This window comes from Pholis gunnellus (assembly GCF_910591455.1).
Source record: "Pholis gunnellus genome assembly, chromosome: 14".
Taxonomy (NCBI): domain Eukaryota; kingdom Metazoa; phylum Chordata; class Actinopteri; order Perciformes; family Pholidae; genus Pholis; species Pholis gunnellus.
In genome coordinates, this window is record NC_136541.1 from 13216050 (window position 1) to 13231009 (window position 14960).

Genomic DNA, 14960 nt, shown 5'->3' on the forward strand with positions numbered 1-14960 from the left:
GGGGAGATTTCTAAAGTTTGAAAATTTACCCTGATGAATTCTGCTTACTGTCCGACATCTCACTCATGGCACCAGAGAATGCTGCTTACTGGTAGCGGGGATACAAACTGTATTCCCTCACATCACAAAAAAGGTAAAACATGAAAGATATAAACTAAAGTGCGGTATGGGTCAGCAGTACTCACTATAGTCTTAACAAGGTATTCATTTAATTATGTTCCAAAAATACGAGCTGCTCACCTTCTAAATATGCAGAGTATGTGTGCGAATGAAAAGGCGTCCTGAATTGCAGGTGTGTCTACACTCCATTGCAATTACACCAATGTCAGCAATCCAACAGAATTAACAGCCAAATAATCAGATTTTACCAACCCTGCATGTATTGTATATGGCTAAATATAAATTTTTAATTATGTTGGATGTAGGCAAAGGGAATACTATACATCAAAACACAGCAAAGGGATGTTTCACTGGAGCTCAATTTGCCTGTAGCCACTGTGCAACCAACCACATCTAAATTCTGGTTGGTTTTTCTAAACAAAGGCAGTGTTTTCTCCATTCTTAATACACTGTCTGTTTTAATTTCAATTGACCTGAATCACAGATGCATACTGCAGTACAGTCTATTTACTTCAGTATGATAACTTGCCCTCAGTGCACACATTGCTCTATAAAGTGGGTCTAACCACTTACCTGTGTGTTTGAGTTTCCCCAAAACAATATTATTGTGCCTGGAAGAAGTTCAAATCAAATGACTACTGTAAAATACAGTGAGAAAAAGACCGGGGGACAAAATAATAAATATGAACCTGAGAGAGAAAGAAAGATGTCGAGATATAATAAAGATGTGTTCTTCTGTCTGATCTATTGGTAGAATTCAACACACGTATACACACACAAAGCCCTCCAGTCTCTCGTCAGTCTAGATTACGCTGCACTCAGATCAACTCAGCGTGAATGTGGAAGCTCAGCGAGGAGGCAGTGCGATCCAAAAGCTGAGATTTTATATAGGCAGATGTGCTCAGAATAGCTCTCAATCAGAAATAAAGCACTCTGCCCCAGTAGACGAGGACTGGTGTAAAGCCACAAACAAACAAAAGGAAACAAAAAATAAAAGAAGAAGCTGTCAAAACTTAAGATGCATCTTTGGTGAGTAACTTTTGAGCTACGATATGCACTGCTGAAAAATCTACTTCAAGCATCACAACATTATTGCAATAAAAAGAAGAATCAGCCACAGTGATCTACCTGCTTTTCCCCAACTGCATTTCTAGAAGAGTATTTATATTCATCTGTTGTTTGGTGTACATCCATAAAATGAAGACTGGTGCAGTGCCTAATGTACATACACATTAAATAAATCTTTTACAGCAGTTTGTAAATCAACAAAATCTTTCATCTTCCACCACTAACAAACTCTGACTTAAAGTCATTCTTGATAGTATTTTATTCTTTACACAAAGTTGGGCTATTCATTGGTTGCTCCACGATTCATCTCAAGATTGAGTTGTCTCAGCATTTGTCATGTCTATCTTTAGTAGAGACTTGTTCATACGAGGATCAGAGGACTGAACAATACATTTTTACTTTCACTGAGACATTTACCATGCTTTTTGTGCTGTTTTAACCCACGTGTATGAAGTAAATGATCCTTAAAATAACAGCCTTCACCCTAATTTGTTTCAGTCGAGAAAGCAATCTCCCCACAAGGTGAGATTTAGTAGCTGCTGCTTTTTTTCTGAGCACTTAAGGACTTCTCATCCATGTTGACTTAAAAATTACAGTTCAAAGTTAATTCCTAAAGATGCTCAATACGTAATTCAGAGCATACCTATGATTGAGGGATTGCCTCCACACGACTCTCAACATGACGGTGGCTCACAGCTAACAGTGCTGTCAGAGCTAACAGTGCTGTCAGAGCTAACAGTGCTGTCACAGCTAACAGTGCGGTCACAGCTAACAGTGCTGTCAGAGCTAACAGTGCGGTCAGAGCTAACAGTGCTGTCAGAGCTAACAGTGCGGTCAGAGCTAACAGTGCTGTCAGAGCTAACAGTGCGGTCACAGCTAACAGTGCGGTCACAGCTAACAGTGTTTTCTTGAGGGGGAACTGTAGAATGGGTGCTACGCCATCGGTATGAGAACATTGCAGAGCGGCTGCCATGAGCTAACCAGTGTGGCGCGCTCATATGCACTAACATGCACTAAAAGGCACACACAGCCGGCCCGGCTACGTCAACAAAGCACAGAGAAGCCTGGATTACAACACAAACAGAGGGAGAGTGACTTCTATATTTGCTAAAGTAGACATTACTCCACTATATCATTACATAGCAAATAGTTGTTTGCTGCTAGATTAATGCTCTGAATATTGCATAGAGAACCTTTAAAGATGACCTGATGTACAAGTGTACAGTGTGTGTGTGTGTGTGTGTGTGTGTGTCACAGAATTAGTGGCCCTTCAATGTATTTGAATTTAATAAAAACTTCCCAAGAACAAAGCCTCCAGGCACGCAAACGGACCCTCGCTGTGCTATCGTAGTTTCCATTCTCACAATGGCACATACTTCATACCGAATCACATCATTTACAACTACAGTCCAGTCTCTCATTCAGCCAAGGCAGATTCAAACACACATAAATGCACACACACTTACCATTGCGGTCTATTGCAAATGGCGTCCCTGCAGTGACAATCTCATAGTTGCAGATCTGGCTGTACTGTGGTGAACAGTCTTGGTCCCAAGCTTCCACCTGCAAATTATAACAGTAAGTTTCCTCCCAGTTCTTGACCAACACTAAATATCCCACATTGTTATCAAATAGTTTTTTGTGGAATTATTACACCTTCTTAAACTGCACATTTATGTGTCAGGTTGATTGTAACAATACAACAATGATGCAAAATGTAACAGAGCTAACTATATAACATTAACTTTAATATGTAATATCTAAATACCTGCAAAATGCTGTCGTAGATTTTGCCCTCTGTTACCGATGCCTTGTAAAGTGGCTCCCGAAACACGGGGCAGAACTCATTGACATCATCCACCTGGATGTGAACCACCGCCCTGAGAGGAGGAAGGAATGAAAGAAAGAGGGAGCAGGGAGGGAGGGAGCACAGTAGGAAGGATGCGAAGAAAGTGGAGTGGAAATGATTGATGAAGAAAAGGGAAACAAAGGACAGAGTGAGAGAAGAGATGGGCGGAGGATGGGAGAGAAGGAACAATCTTTAGAGATCATTGAAATTAATTGAGAACGAAAGTATTTCACTGTTTATCTGAAGAACAAACAGTGGTTAGTTGAAGGCAGAAGATGCTTGTAGATTCTTCCTGGTCTACTGACACAAGCTCATCCACAGCAGATCCTGCAAAGCCGTATTGTTTTTTAAGGTACTGGTACTACTTCACTATCTCCTTCCCTATAGTCTGATGCAAACACACACATAAAGACCCAATCTAAGCTGCTGGAATAAACCGATATTATTAATACACTCTGATAACATTTGTGCACTTAAGTATATAAATGGAGCAATCATTCAGATCATATCATTACATTTTCCCTCCCGGTGACCTTCGCTGACAACAAATCGCGGTGTATCTGAAGAAGCACATCTGGCTAATTAATAACATTAGCCTAATGAGGCCTATTTAGAATGTCATGCTGTGATAATGTCACACTCTCACACACGTACAATTATTGTCATTCATCATCCACTGGTGAAATTCATCACAGATCCCTGAGCTGATAAATGTATATCTCTCTCTCTCTCTCTTCTTCCTTTTAGTACCAAGCCTGCAGCAGTCTATTTTTGAAGCTCCTTGTCTCCGACTGAAGGACCAGAGGGTTTGATTTGCTGCTGTCCACGCCATTCTGCCTGTCTGTCAATCTCATTCACGTACCACTGCCGCACACACATGCAGACGCACTTAGTATTGATGGGCCATTAGGGGGACATATCCTGAGAACAGAACGGCAAGTCTCAGCTGAGACGGCTGCCGTACTGAGAGATCTTGGGGAAAAGAGAAAATAAGGAACGAAAGAACAGAACTTACAGTAGAAACAGCAGACAACGTCTAATTATAGATTTAAGGTATTTTTCCTCACTATTTTGAGCTGTTGGTGTAAAATATGAAGGTTTTCTATTTTTGTACATACACCTAACTTAAAGATCTATTTAAAAGAGAGGGTTTATTGTATTGTAATACAATGAGGGATATAGTTGTAATCTTTGCCTAAGACAACAAACTCAGAAATCATAATTTCCAATGCACACTCCAACCCAGTCCTCTCTAAAGCAGCGTCCTAAAACCAAATCACTTTTGACAACTTTGCAGTTGCGTCAACACGTTCGGATCCATTTGAGTCATACTTGAAAATAATTCAAAATAAGTGAGCCTCCTATCACTTTTTTGTACATTTTATTCTAGCCATTCAAATATTCATTTGTAGAAAGTAGGTAGAAAGTAAACCACTAATATCAGTATAATGCCGTATATAACAGTATTGGTGAGGCTCAACTTATGAAAGTTTCTCTTTGTTTTTCATAAATTCTTTGAGAACTTAATATGAGTTAATATTTGTTTGTATGTCATCTTTCTTTTACTTTGTCCGCCCACTTTAAGTCATTACTCCCACAGCCAAACAAGTGAATCATGCAAAGATAAAGAATAATTAGCAGTGTTTGACAGCTTTAACACAGGGTCCGACAATTACCATTTTCACAACAGAGTTTTTAGGCAGCATAAAGAAAGTTTTAGAGGTACAGACATGTCAAATAGTCGATGGATGAAGTATTGATAAGGTCACAATGTGTAAAGCTTTTGCATACAAAAAACTACAATGTTGTAAAAGAGTTAAATGAACACTTTTCTGACATTATGTTAACTCAAATGAACATTTTAAGCTTCAGGCTAAAATAATTTGTTGCAAGGCAAGTGTACTAAATTGTAATATACTGTGAAATATTCCTGTTATTTTGTAAATCCACCAATACTTAGTATTTTTTATCAGTTAAGTGGTTTGTAGTTGTAAAAAAAGGATTACATTATATAATGTGTTTGCATCAGTGGGACAGAACACAGAAAGCCATTGTTTGGGCAGAAAAACACAAAAAAAGCATGTTTGACAATATCTGTCTTATTGACAGCAATACCAAATACACCCACAAACAATGAACAAACACTGGTTAACTCACTTGTGGGATTTCTTCCAGTCGGCCCCGCTGGGTCCGGCCCCGCAGTCGTAGGCCTGGATTATGAAGGTATACTCTTTCTGGCTCTCACAGTCCACGGGGCTACTGGCCCGCAGGACTCCCTCTCCCGATGTGCGATTCAACACCACTGCCTCAAATGGAGCATCCTGGCCATAGATCTTAAAGGCACAAATCTCCCCTGAAAAGACATGGAAAGATGCATACATTATGGGATGTTTTATTTTACAGTAACAGAGATAACACCGTTATTTTAGCGTGTGCAGTATTTCCTATCTTAAGCAGGGATCCATGCTAGATTTCTTCATTGGGTACAATTTGTGAGAAAGTCACCAAAACTTGTTTATTCTCCTTTTGTGCCAGAAATGGAGGCAGCATTTTCAATGTGACATGCACCAATGCTGATTAGTGAGTTAGGAGAAAGTTTAAACACAAACAAAAACAGTGTGAAGATATTCAGAGAGAGAGGGATCCACAAACAATTTTTTTACAATTTGAGGAGGAAAGTAGTTTGTGTATCAGTCGGACGTCTAGATTATCCCTAATCTTTATCCCAAAGTAAAAGAGTAGTAAGCCATGTAGTTCTAAAGACGAAATATTACGGGCTTCAAAATGTCTGTTCCCCTACAGAGGCTGGAAATGTTGTTGACACTGAGGATGATGAATATGGAGGCATAACAACAATCACACTGTGTGAGAAAGACAGTGTGACCCTGCACTTACTTTCAGATCGACACTGCTTGAACAAACATTGTTAAAAATAGCATGGGAAACATTTTCAATCACTGGACTAATCGTTCATCACATTGCTGGTAAAAGCTTTTATATATTTCTTTCTTTTCTTTTTTATTTAAAGCTTTGTTTTGTCTCCCTGTGATTTTCTCAAACCCATAGCTACCGGACAATTGAAGTTCAATGGAACAATGGGTAATGAGCTAAAAAATACACAATGCTGACATTTTGCTGACAGCACGGCTATCACTTCAAATGTTAGTCCAAGTCTCATTTCTGGACACAATGATCTTTGTCAGCATGAGCTGCTCACAAAAACACAGTACACAGCTCCTGGGGTGTATTGAGGAGAAAACTAATTTCTGATATGTGTCAAACTGTGAAAGCTCAACAAAAGACACAACATTGTGTCTCAACACAAACAGTGCTCTACCATACACACCGAGCGCATTGTGTTTGTCTCACGTTTGTGTGTGTTTCTGTGTGTAGATCCGGTTGTGAGTCATCTGTGGAGTTCATCCCCTGCACAAGTGTTCATTTCAGGGATTTGGAAAATCTCCTTGCACCGGGAACAAAAAGCTGCAGCGCTCTGACCCTCTGCTGGCTGATATCTCTCAGAACATAGTGGGACATAGCAGCAACAAAAAGCTTCCTAGCTAAGGGAATTCTCCTTGCATGCTCAAAGCCCACTGACAAACACAAAGACAAAGTAATATCCCACCGTCATGTGCGAAGTCTTTTATTTTCTCTCTCTGACTTCCTTTTAACCCGATTCAACTTTTCACACCCCCTTCTTGGTTAAATAATGACGATGCCAAGCACAGTGGGCTTCAAGGGTAGATCCCCAAACTATTTTCAAGATGCCTGGCCCTCGTATTGGCCCCTTTGAGGTTGGTGGAGGTTTGTTATCAAAGATGAAAATGTCTCCAATATGGCTGTGGTATGTGATGGGTACAGTTTGTATAGAAAAATAATACTAAAGACAGCAGGTGGTGGAAGAAAGGTGATAAGCATGGTCTTGAACCTGCCTGTACGGACAAACAAACTAAGCAAATGTGGTCTTAGATGGGACCAAAGGGAGAGGAATCTGGTTTGAAAATACCACTGATTATAATATACTGGTGCAGCCCTTATATAAACTTTGACTTAGTGTTGGGGAGCAGTAAAAGGTACTTCCACCTAACAGTTTGGGGATGGATGCAAATCCATTTTCCGCTCCATTTGTTGTGGCAAATTCATTTTTCAGGATTACATTTTACAGGAGAACGTAACAGAGTCATGGAGTGGAGGAAGGATGGAGAGAGCTAAAGAAGAGGAGGGAGAGAGAGAGATGAGGAGGAGGAATGTGATGTGCCAATGTATATGTAAATAGAAATGACAGAAATTTCGGATGGATTCCAACTGTGTCAGCAAATGTGCACTTTACGCACACGCATGCACACTTTCTTTCCTGCCACTTAGTTTGCTTCTCACCAGCTCCAACCAGAGGGAACACTATAATTTCACCCCGTCGTGGTGTACGGATGAAGTGAAGTCTAATCCTTTGGCCCATACGTCACCAGGGAAGGGGGTCGCTTTTCAAAGTAAACATCATAGATTTCTGTTTTGGCCTGTTGCATTGGCAGATTGAGAGTAAAGTGGAAGAGTCAGCAAAAAATGATTTGATAATAACATTCATCTAAAATAGATGGTAGCTTGAGCGGCATAAACTACATCGACAGAGAATGTCAAGCTGTCAGGGAACATGTATTTCACGGGATGTTAAATTGCCAATATAATGGAAAAGGACAAGATGAAAACAGCTAATGAGAAAATAATACTACACAACTAACACGTTGTCAAACGAAGTCAAAACTAATTCATCTATTCCTACCGTGAGAAACAGTAGTTGACAGAGCATTTCATTTCTTACTAGTTTATTAAATTATTTGTTGAATTTAACAATTGCTTACACTTAACTTTTAATATCCATGAATGTTTTTAAAATAATGTTATGTCAAATAAAATGTGAGTCCAATTGGCAGAATCAGCTTCCCATATTTTCCTGAAGGCCAGTGGTAATGATATTGTGTTACATGCCATTTGTGTACTGGTATACTTTAATTTGTATCACTTGGTTGTTGTGATTACTCTCTCACTTTATGTGAGCACATTGTGTGTTTGTAATTTGAGTCAACTGCACAAAATTTCATGTCATTAAAAATGATTGAATACCAAAGTGGTTCATAACTATATCAATAATATTAATGACGTTACACGTTTAAGATGAATGAGGGTTCCCTATATGCACATTTTTCAAAAAAATGTGTACAAACACACCGTTGGTTGTGGTGGCATGCATATTTAATGTTGTGTACGATATTGTTCAAAGCATTTAATCACATTTCAACAATGTGAGTAATTATCCAGAAGAATCTAACTTTCTACATGGAAAATATTTGAGAATAAATATCAAATCAACCTTAATATCAGTGAGCTCATAAGTGTTTTTGATTATGAAAAAATAAAAAGCTTTACACAGCTCTAACTACAAAGAAAGGCTAAAATGAACATTGAAAAAAACATATTTTAAGTGACTTCACAACACTGATGGATTCTCATACACACCTTTTTCACAACAGACATTTCAATAATAGCAGCAAAAGCACAGGTGTTCTGCACAGGAGCTCTGTTCAATTAAAGCTCCTCAGTACACGAGTATGCACAATCTAATACTTTGTTACGGTTATTCTTCAGACCGGTTAGGTTAACATCTTGGAGCTCTGTCGTGCAAGTGTCATCAGTCATTTCACCATCGGTACCAAAATGTAATGACCCAGTGTACAAATGGCAAACACTGAAATTGAAGATAGGAGTCTGACATACTGAGATGACCAACATGCAGGTAAACCATTATAGTAATCTCAACAGGGTGTGAAAAGGGCATGAATATGACAGGCCTTATCTCACGATGCAAAAAAGCCCACACTATAACTACGCTAAGATGCTCATTAAAATGCAAGCAAGACCAAGTATACAGTACAAAATGATGTAAAATAGACAGGCTGCTTAAGTCCTTTGGGTTAAATGAGAGGCGCAATTGTTTCTCATCAGCATGAATGAATGTCATGAATGTCATGCTGTCCAATAATGTGACCCACGGGTAACATGAGTGGAAACAAATTAGGGCGAAAAAAATGTATATCTGGAGTGAAGAGCAAATACTTCACTAATTAGTGTGGTACAACAGGAAACATCCGTCCTCTTCAGATTTTAGCAGTTACCATGTGATGCATCACGACTGCGATCCTGTGACCTGCACAACAAAATATAAGGAGTGACTTTCTAAAGCAGTGGTTCTCAACTGGTCTGGCTGCGGGACCCACCATCACCCCTTAATGACAAGCCGCGACCCAAACTTCTCAAATGTATTTAATGAAAAGATGGTGCAGCTTGAACCTGAGTTGAAAATGTCCTCTGCAGTCGTAGTAGCAGGGAGCTCTCTTGTGCAGAGAAATAGTTCCCATCACAAAACACAATGAGGTTTTTGCCCTCTTTTGTCCTCAATGTAAGAAAATCCATATCTCATGTAGTCGGTGTCGTACTTGCGCTTCGCCATGCTCAATTAGCATATGAAAATAAACTTTGTGGGTGTTCTTCTATACTGTGAAATGGCGTGTGTCTATTAGCATTACAAGGCATTAACGCCAAATACTGTTAAGGAGTGTGAATAACTCCGCTGCATAAATAATCCCCTTCAAAATAACAGCACAGGATTTTTTTATTATTCTTTTCAGGCAAAGGCCCACGACCCACTGGAAACGGGTCCGCGACCCACTTTTGGGTCACGACCCACCAGTTGAGAATCACTGTTCTAAAGTACTGAAATCCTCCAGTGTGCCCTCTTTCTCCGTCGAGCCTCAACAGAGAAAGAGGAAATTCAATCATGTTAATTCCTCTTCTTAATCAAATACTGTTGTGACTCCATCTGTTGTGTCTGTGCCCGAATGTCTGTCTCTGTGTAGAGCATTAGACATAAAAGCTTCAGCATCACGATTTGACCGTATACAGTAGGTGTGTGTGTGTGTGTGAGGGGAGCTGTAAGACCTTGATTAAAGAGAGTTTCTAAGCAGACAGAGTATCAGGCGGTTTTAAGCCCTGATTCCTTCACTCTCCTGCCCTCAGTACTGAGACCGCACTCACCCCCAGTTTCTCTTGTTTAATTAATCACCGGATTACCCTTCAACCCACTGACACACAGATACACCCTAACCGCACACGCAAACACATGCATACACAATATATATTATTGAGTTCATACACTGATTAATTAATTCCATGCAAACACATACTGCTCATTACGCACCTGAGCTCCAGAAATACACATAATGGATACAAATGAAAATTATTTTGAGGGTAAAGGGCTTCATTACAGTGTCTCAGATTTGAATTACATTGACTGTTTTTGCTCTGTGTGTGTAGTTAAAAACTACAAATATATCTATTACAATATACTCCTCTTTCAGGTATATCCAGCAGTATATTGAAAATATTAAAATTCTATTAAACAAGTCGTCCTTTTTAAAATATATATTCCAAAATATATTTAGAACTTTGCAGTCTAAAATGTCACCAGATTGTTGGTGAGGTTTTTTGTTTTTGCGGTTTAATCTTTTATACTTTTCATTGTAGACATAAGAGATTTCCACCATGCAGCTCTAAATACCGCAGTGGCATGTGGAGCACATGGCTGTGTACGAGCAAACAAGGGTGTTATAAGTCTCCTGCTTGGGAGCTTCAATCACTCCAGCTGCACCCGCATAACTTCTCAGAAGAAAGAAAATTTAGACATGAGGACCAACTTTCTATAGCTTCAAAACTTTCTCCAGACTGACTGATTATGTTTGCATTGTCATGGCAGCCTCAGACTGCGCTTGTATGGACTTTGGCTCCAGCTGTTCCGTGTAGACAGAGTTACCAGTTTTATTAGGTATGACTGTACAGTCTAATGCAATACCTAAATACCGGAGACAGTACGTTTTATTTTAGACATTTAAAAAACCTTGTTGTATTGGATCACATTTAGGCATCCTTTTTGCAATCAAAAATAATGTCAACTTATTTTTTTAAATGTATTGTTAATAGTATTTATGCTTAAAGAAAGGGAGACAAAGGTTTGTAATGCTTTATCCATCTTCATTATCTCACCTTGATTCCTTAGAAATCTAAACAAACACTCTTCTGTGCATTAATGTTTCAGTGTAATGCAATTTGAATTTGAGTAAAAATCTGTTTCCCAAAGCTCAGCATATGCATAAGCAATATGCCATCATTCATAAACTGGCTAGATTAATTAATCAGTACAGATTCATCAGTGAGAATTATCAAAGAACATAGAATAAAGTTTTGAAGGAAAGAAAATGAATTTAAATGAATCTATGCAGTCTTTTGATTGTATGCATTAGGATGTGGACTAATGAATTGTAATGTGTGTCTATTAAATTGTAATCTAGGTATTTTACAGAAATAAATGTTCATAATTGCATAAACCAAGTTAATATTTGTATTGATTTGTTCTTTCAGGGATAAGAGTGTGTTTTGTTTGAATTGTTCTTATTTTTAAATTTGATGTAAGTGTAATTTTATGTGTGATACGTGATTTTGGTTTTGAATTTGAATAATAATAATTTAATATATATATATATATAAAAACTAATATTACAAACTTCATTCTTTGTATCACGGTTAGACATTTTTTGTGTGTGCATGAAGGAGTGTATCTGCCTTAATGATTTTGGAGTTGTTGGTATAATAGTACATCTACTTTACACTGAATTTGTTTTTAACCTTACAGTGATTTAAAATGTAAAAGTGACTGAACGGCTGAACAATAGAAATAAAAAGGCCCCTTTTACTTTTGCAGTTCTAGTTTAGTGAGTGAGGTAGAGGAAGAGGAAGATGGGGATGAAAACAAGTGAGGGTTCACGGCCTTCCACTAAGCCTTCCTCCTGTTGGCTTTAATTGGGATTTTCTCTGTTCTGTCTTGAGGTTGATGAGGACACGATAACGACACTTAGCGGCAGGCAGTTAACTCGAGGATAAGTTTTCAAATGTCAGTGGTGCCTCTATAGATTTGTTTCTTCCTCACATGTCTTAATAAATCTACACTGTAACCTTTACTCCACTACTTCATACCAAAGACACTCCTGTAAAAGAGACACAATTACAGAAGCAAAGTTAATCGATTACAAAAGTCATGCTATAAGAATTAGAGGTCAATATTGGGGGAAAGAAATTTCTATATGACAACATAATATGATCTATTTAAAGTTCTGCATTAGCACCCACATAGTCTCCAACCCTTTGAATATCAACACATACATGGTATTTATTGAAATAAATCAGGTATGGCCTTTGTCAAAAACACTAGCATCTATTTTGACGCCTCATTTTCGTCCAGAAAAGTCAAACTGTAAAGAAATAAAAATCTCCATTGATTTCTTAAGAGTCTGTTGGCAGTCTGAAATGCAACAGGCTAGTTTTCACACAATGCTTGTGTGTGTGTGTGGATGTGTGTGTGTGTGTGTGTGTGTGCATGGGTACATGCATTTGTTGACCGGCGCAGTCACAGCAGGCTCACAGTCAGTTAAAGAGAGACATGCAGGAGCAATTCATCACAGTCTCACTAGGCTCTTTCGGAGAGCCGGCCACTTCCTAATTGCATTTGGGAGATTGTAGCACTATCCACTTGACCTCAGGGTGACACATCAACAGCTCACACAGTCAGGAGGCACATGCACACACACACACACACGCACACACACGCACACACACACACAGACACAGATGCACACACACTTTTCTGGTTGCCCAGGACCGCTGAAACCTTGGATGCCACAATCTAGGAATGAGGAGAATTCAATATCGCAGACAAAACACATTCATTCTCATTCTGCTGGGGGCTTTGGTGGTCTGCTATGCAATTAGTGTTAATTGCAGCCTCTGAAGTTGTGGGATTAGAATTCATCGGATGAACTGTGTGTCAGTGTTGCCTGTTAATTGAACTGTGTGAAGATGCAATTGTGTGACTTAAATGATGAAGAGGAAAGCTCTGAAAAGCGTTTTGGCTGAAGTGTTCATAACCGATACGAAACAGGTGGAGTGTTTTGAGAGACTGAAGCCAGACACAACAATGAATATTTAAATAAAACGCTACTTGAGACTGAAAGATTGTAGGGTTGAGCGTCAATAACTCGCCTCCTGCTAGATGCTTCACCACCCATTTTTCCAGGGACAATATATATAAACAGAAAACAGAAAATGCAGGCAGGAAGTTGTTTAACAAGTTAAGTGGGAAATTGTGCAAATTGTGCTGGGTCTGGCAGAGTACATCAAAAGTTGGGCCACAAAACATAGTGTCTCTGTTCACAGATAGAAAGAATCTGAGCCAGGGGAACAGAGCCCCCCCTTACCAAATGGAAAAAGAACACCGGAGAAATTGTGGGGGACACCACTGACATGTCGGACAGAAGAGGTCAAAGAGATACAAAGGAGTGGATTCAAAAGTGAATGAGAGGAGAAGCTGCAGGAGATAAAAGAGGAAGGAAAAAGAGGAGCTAACTAGTGTGTGAGACAACTAATGCAGGTATAAATACCACGATCAACCTCCGGAGGATCTCAGTGTGCTTCCCCCTCCTCTTTCTCACCTTCTCCTTCTCATGTTCCTTCTCATCTCCCCTGTAGCATGTTTCACAGCGGTAAGCAATTATCGAGCTCTTAACAAACACTCAGATGCACAGCTTGACCTTACCCTCTCTTGGCCCATACCAACATCTCAACCGCTTTTGTTTCTACCTTCTTTCTCACCTTCCTCACTACCCCCTCCGTTCCACAATCACCTGCTGTTTGCCATAAATTAAACAACCCTTTCCATCTACTTTCAGTGGACGTCTGACAACATTTGGACAACATTTCATGAGAAATAAAAGCAACAATATATCTGATTTAGGTATCGCTTGTTGCCTGGAGCAATGTTTGTCATTTCAATTATTTTTGAAATTCCACAGGAGACAGGAAAAAGCTCTGCATATCATTAACATAATGTTACGTTGACCATTCTCTGAGGTCAATCTGCTCTCCTAGGCAACCTTTTCATACCTATCATAATCTGTTCATAATCTTTTCAATAGAATCACACCTCTCCTCGCCTCTCCTAAGTGACATTCACACAATTGTGATTCTTTTCTTTCTACATTTTGGACGCCCCTCTGTTGCTGGCATGGTTGGTCCTGAGATAATCACAGACTGCCAGGTACAGCAGGGAGTCTCCATAAGCCTCTGAGCTGTAAATGTCACAGTGTCTCTGACTATGACCTCTGTCAGCTCACCAGCTCAATAAGAAAGGAAGGATACGGCCCACTGGTTTATAGAAGACACACACTCACACTCACACACACACACACACATTCTCATGCACATGCTTCACAGCACACAAACGTACAGACGTACTGTGTACACTCATACACAGGCCAAAGCAGGGATGATAAAGGGAAATATGGTTTTTATTGCAAAATTACAATTAATAACCAAAATTACAATATAGAAAATATTTTGTTTAATTGTTTTGTTTCTATGTTTTGTTTCCTGCTTCACATCTGCAATGGGTGGTATTTAGCATTGCTGATTTAAATAGAATATAGTGTTTATATATGTGTTTATCGAGGGGAATTAACTCCCTCTGCAGAAAGCTAAGGCTAGTTAAGAGTTGACAGTGTTGGAGTGCCTTGATAGCTTAATGGTTACACATGTGTACATAAGTGCTGATTTGATTCTAGCCAGGCACCTTTGCTTTATTTATCCATCTCTCTCTCCTCCCTCCTCTCTCCTAGAGTATAGCGTGATGGCTCCTTAGACTAACTCCCTATCAAACACATATATAAAATGTATACAAAACATTTCATGTGGACACTATAGTTGACACTAGTAACTGAACAGTATATTTAATTAGTTTAAGGATAAAATATATCGTATGTCGTTCTGA

The 14960-nt window shown here is 39.2% G+C and overlaps 1 protein-coding gene across 1 annotated transcript in view; it reads right to left on the reverse strand.

Annotated features, from left to right (window-relative positions):
* LOC306706717 (calsyntenin-2-like) overlaps positions 1–14960 on the reverse strand; it is a gene marked incomplete at both ends in the record, with an annotated part of 120730 nt that overhangs the window by 32024 nt on the left and 73746 nt on the right. The window contains 3 exons of the mRNA XM_079173880.1: positions 2655–2751; positions 2957–3068; positions 5195–5390. Of these exons, the coding sequence (XP_079030006.1) occupies positions 2655–2751; positions 2957–3068; positions 5195–5390 (405 nt within the window). The remainder of the gene's footprint in view (positions 1–2654; positions 2752–2956; positions 3069–5194; positions 5391–14960) is intronic.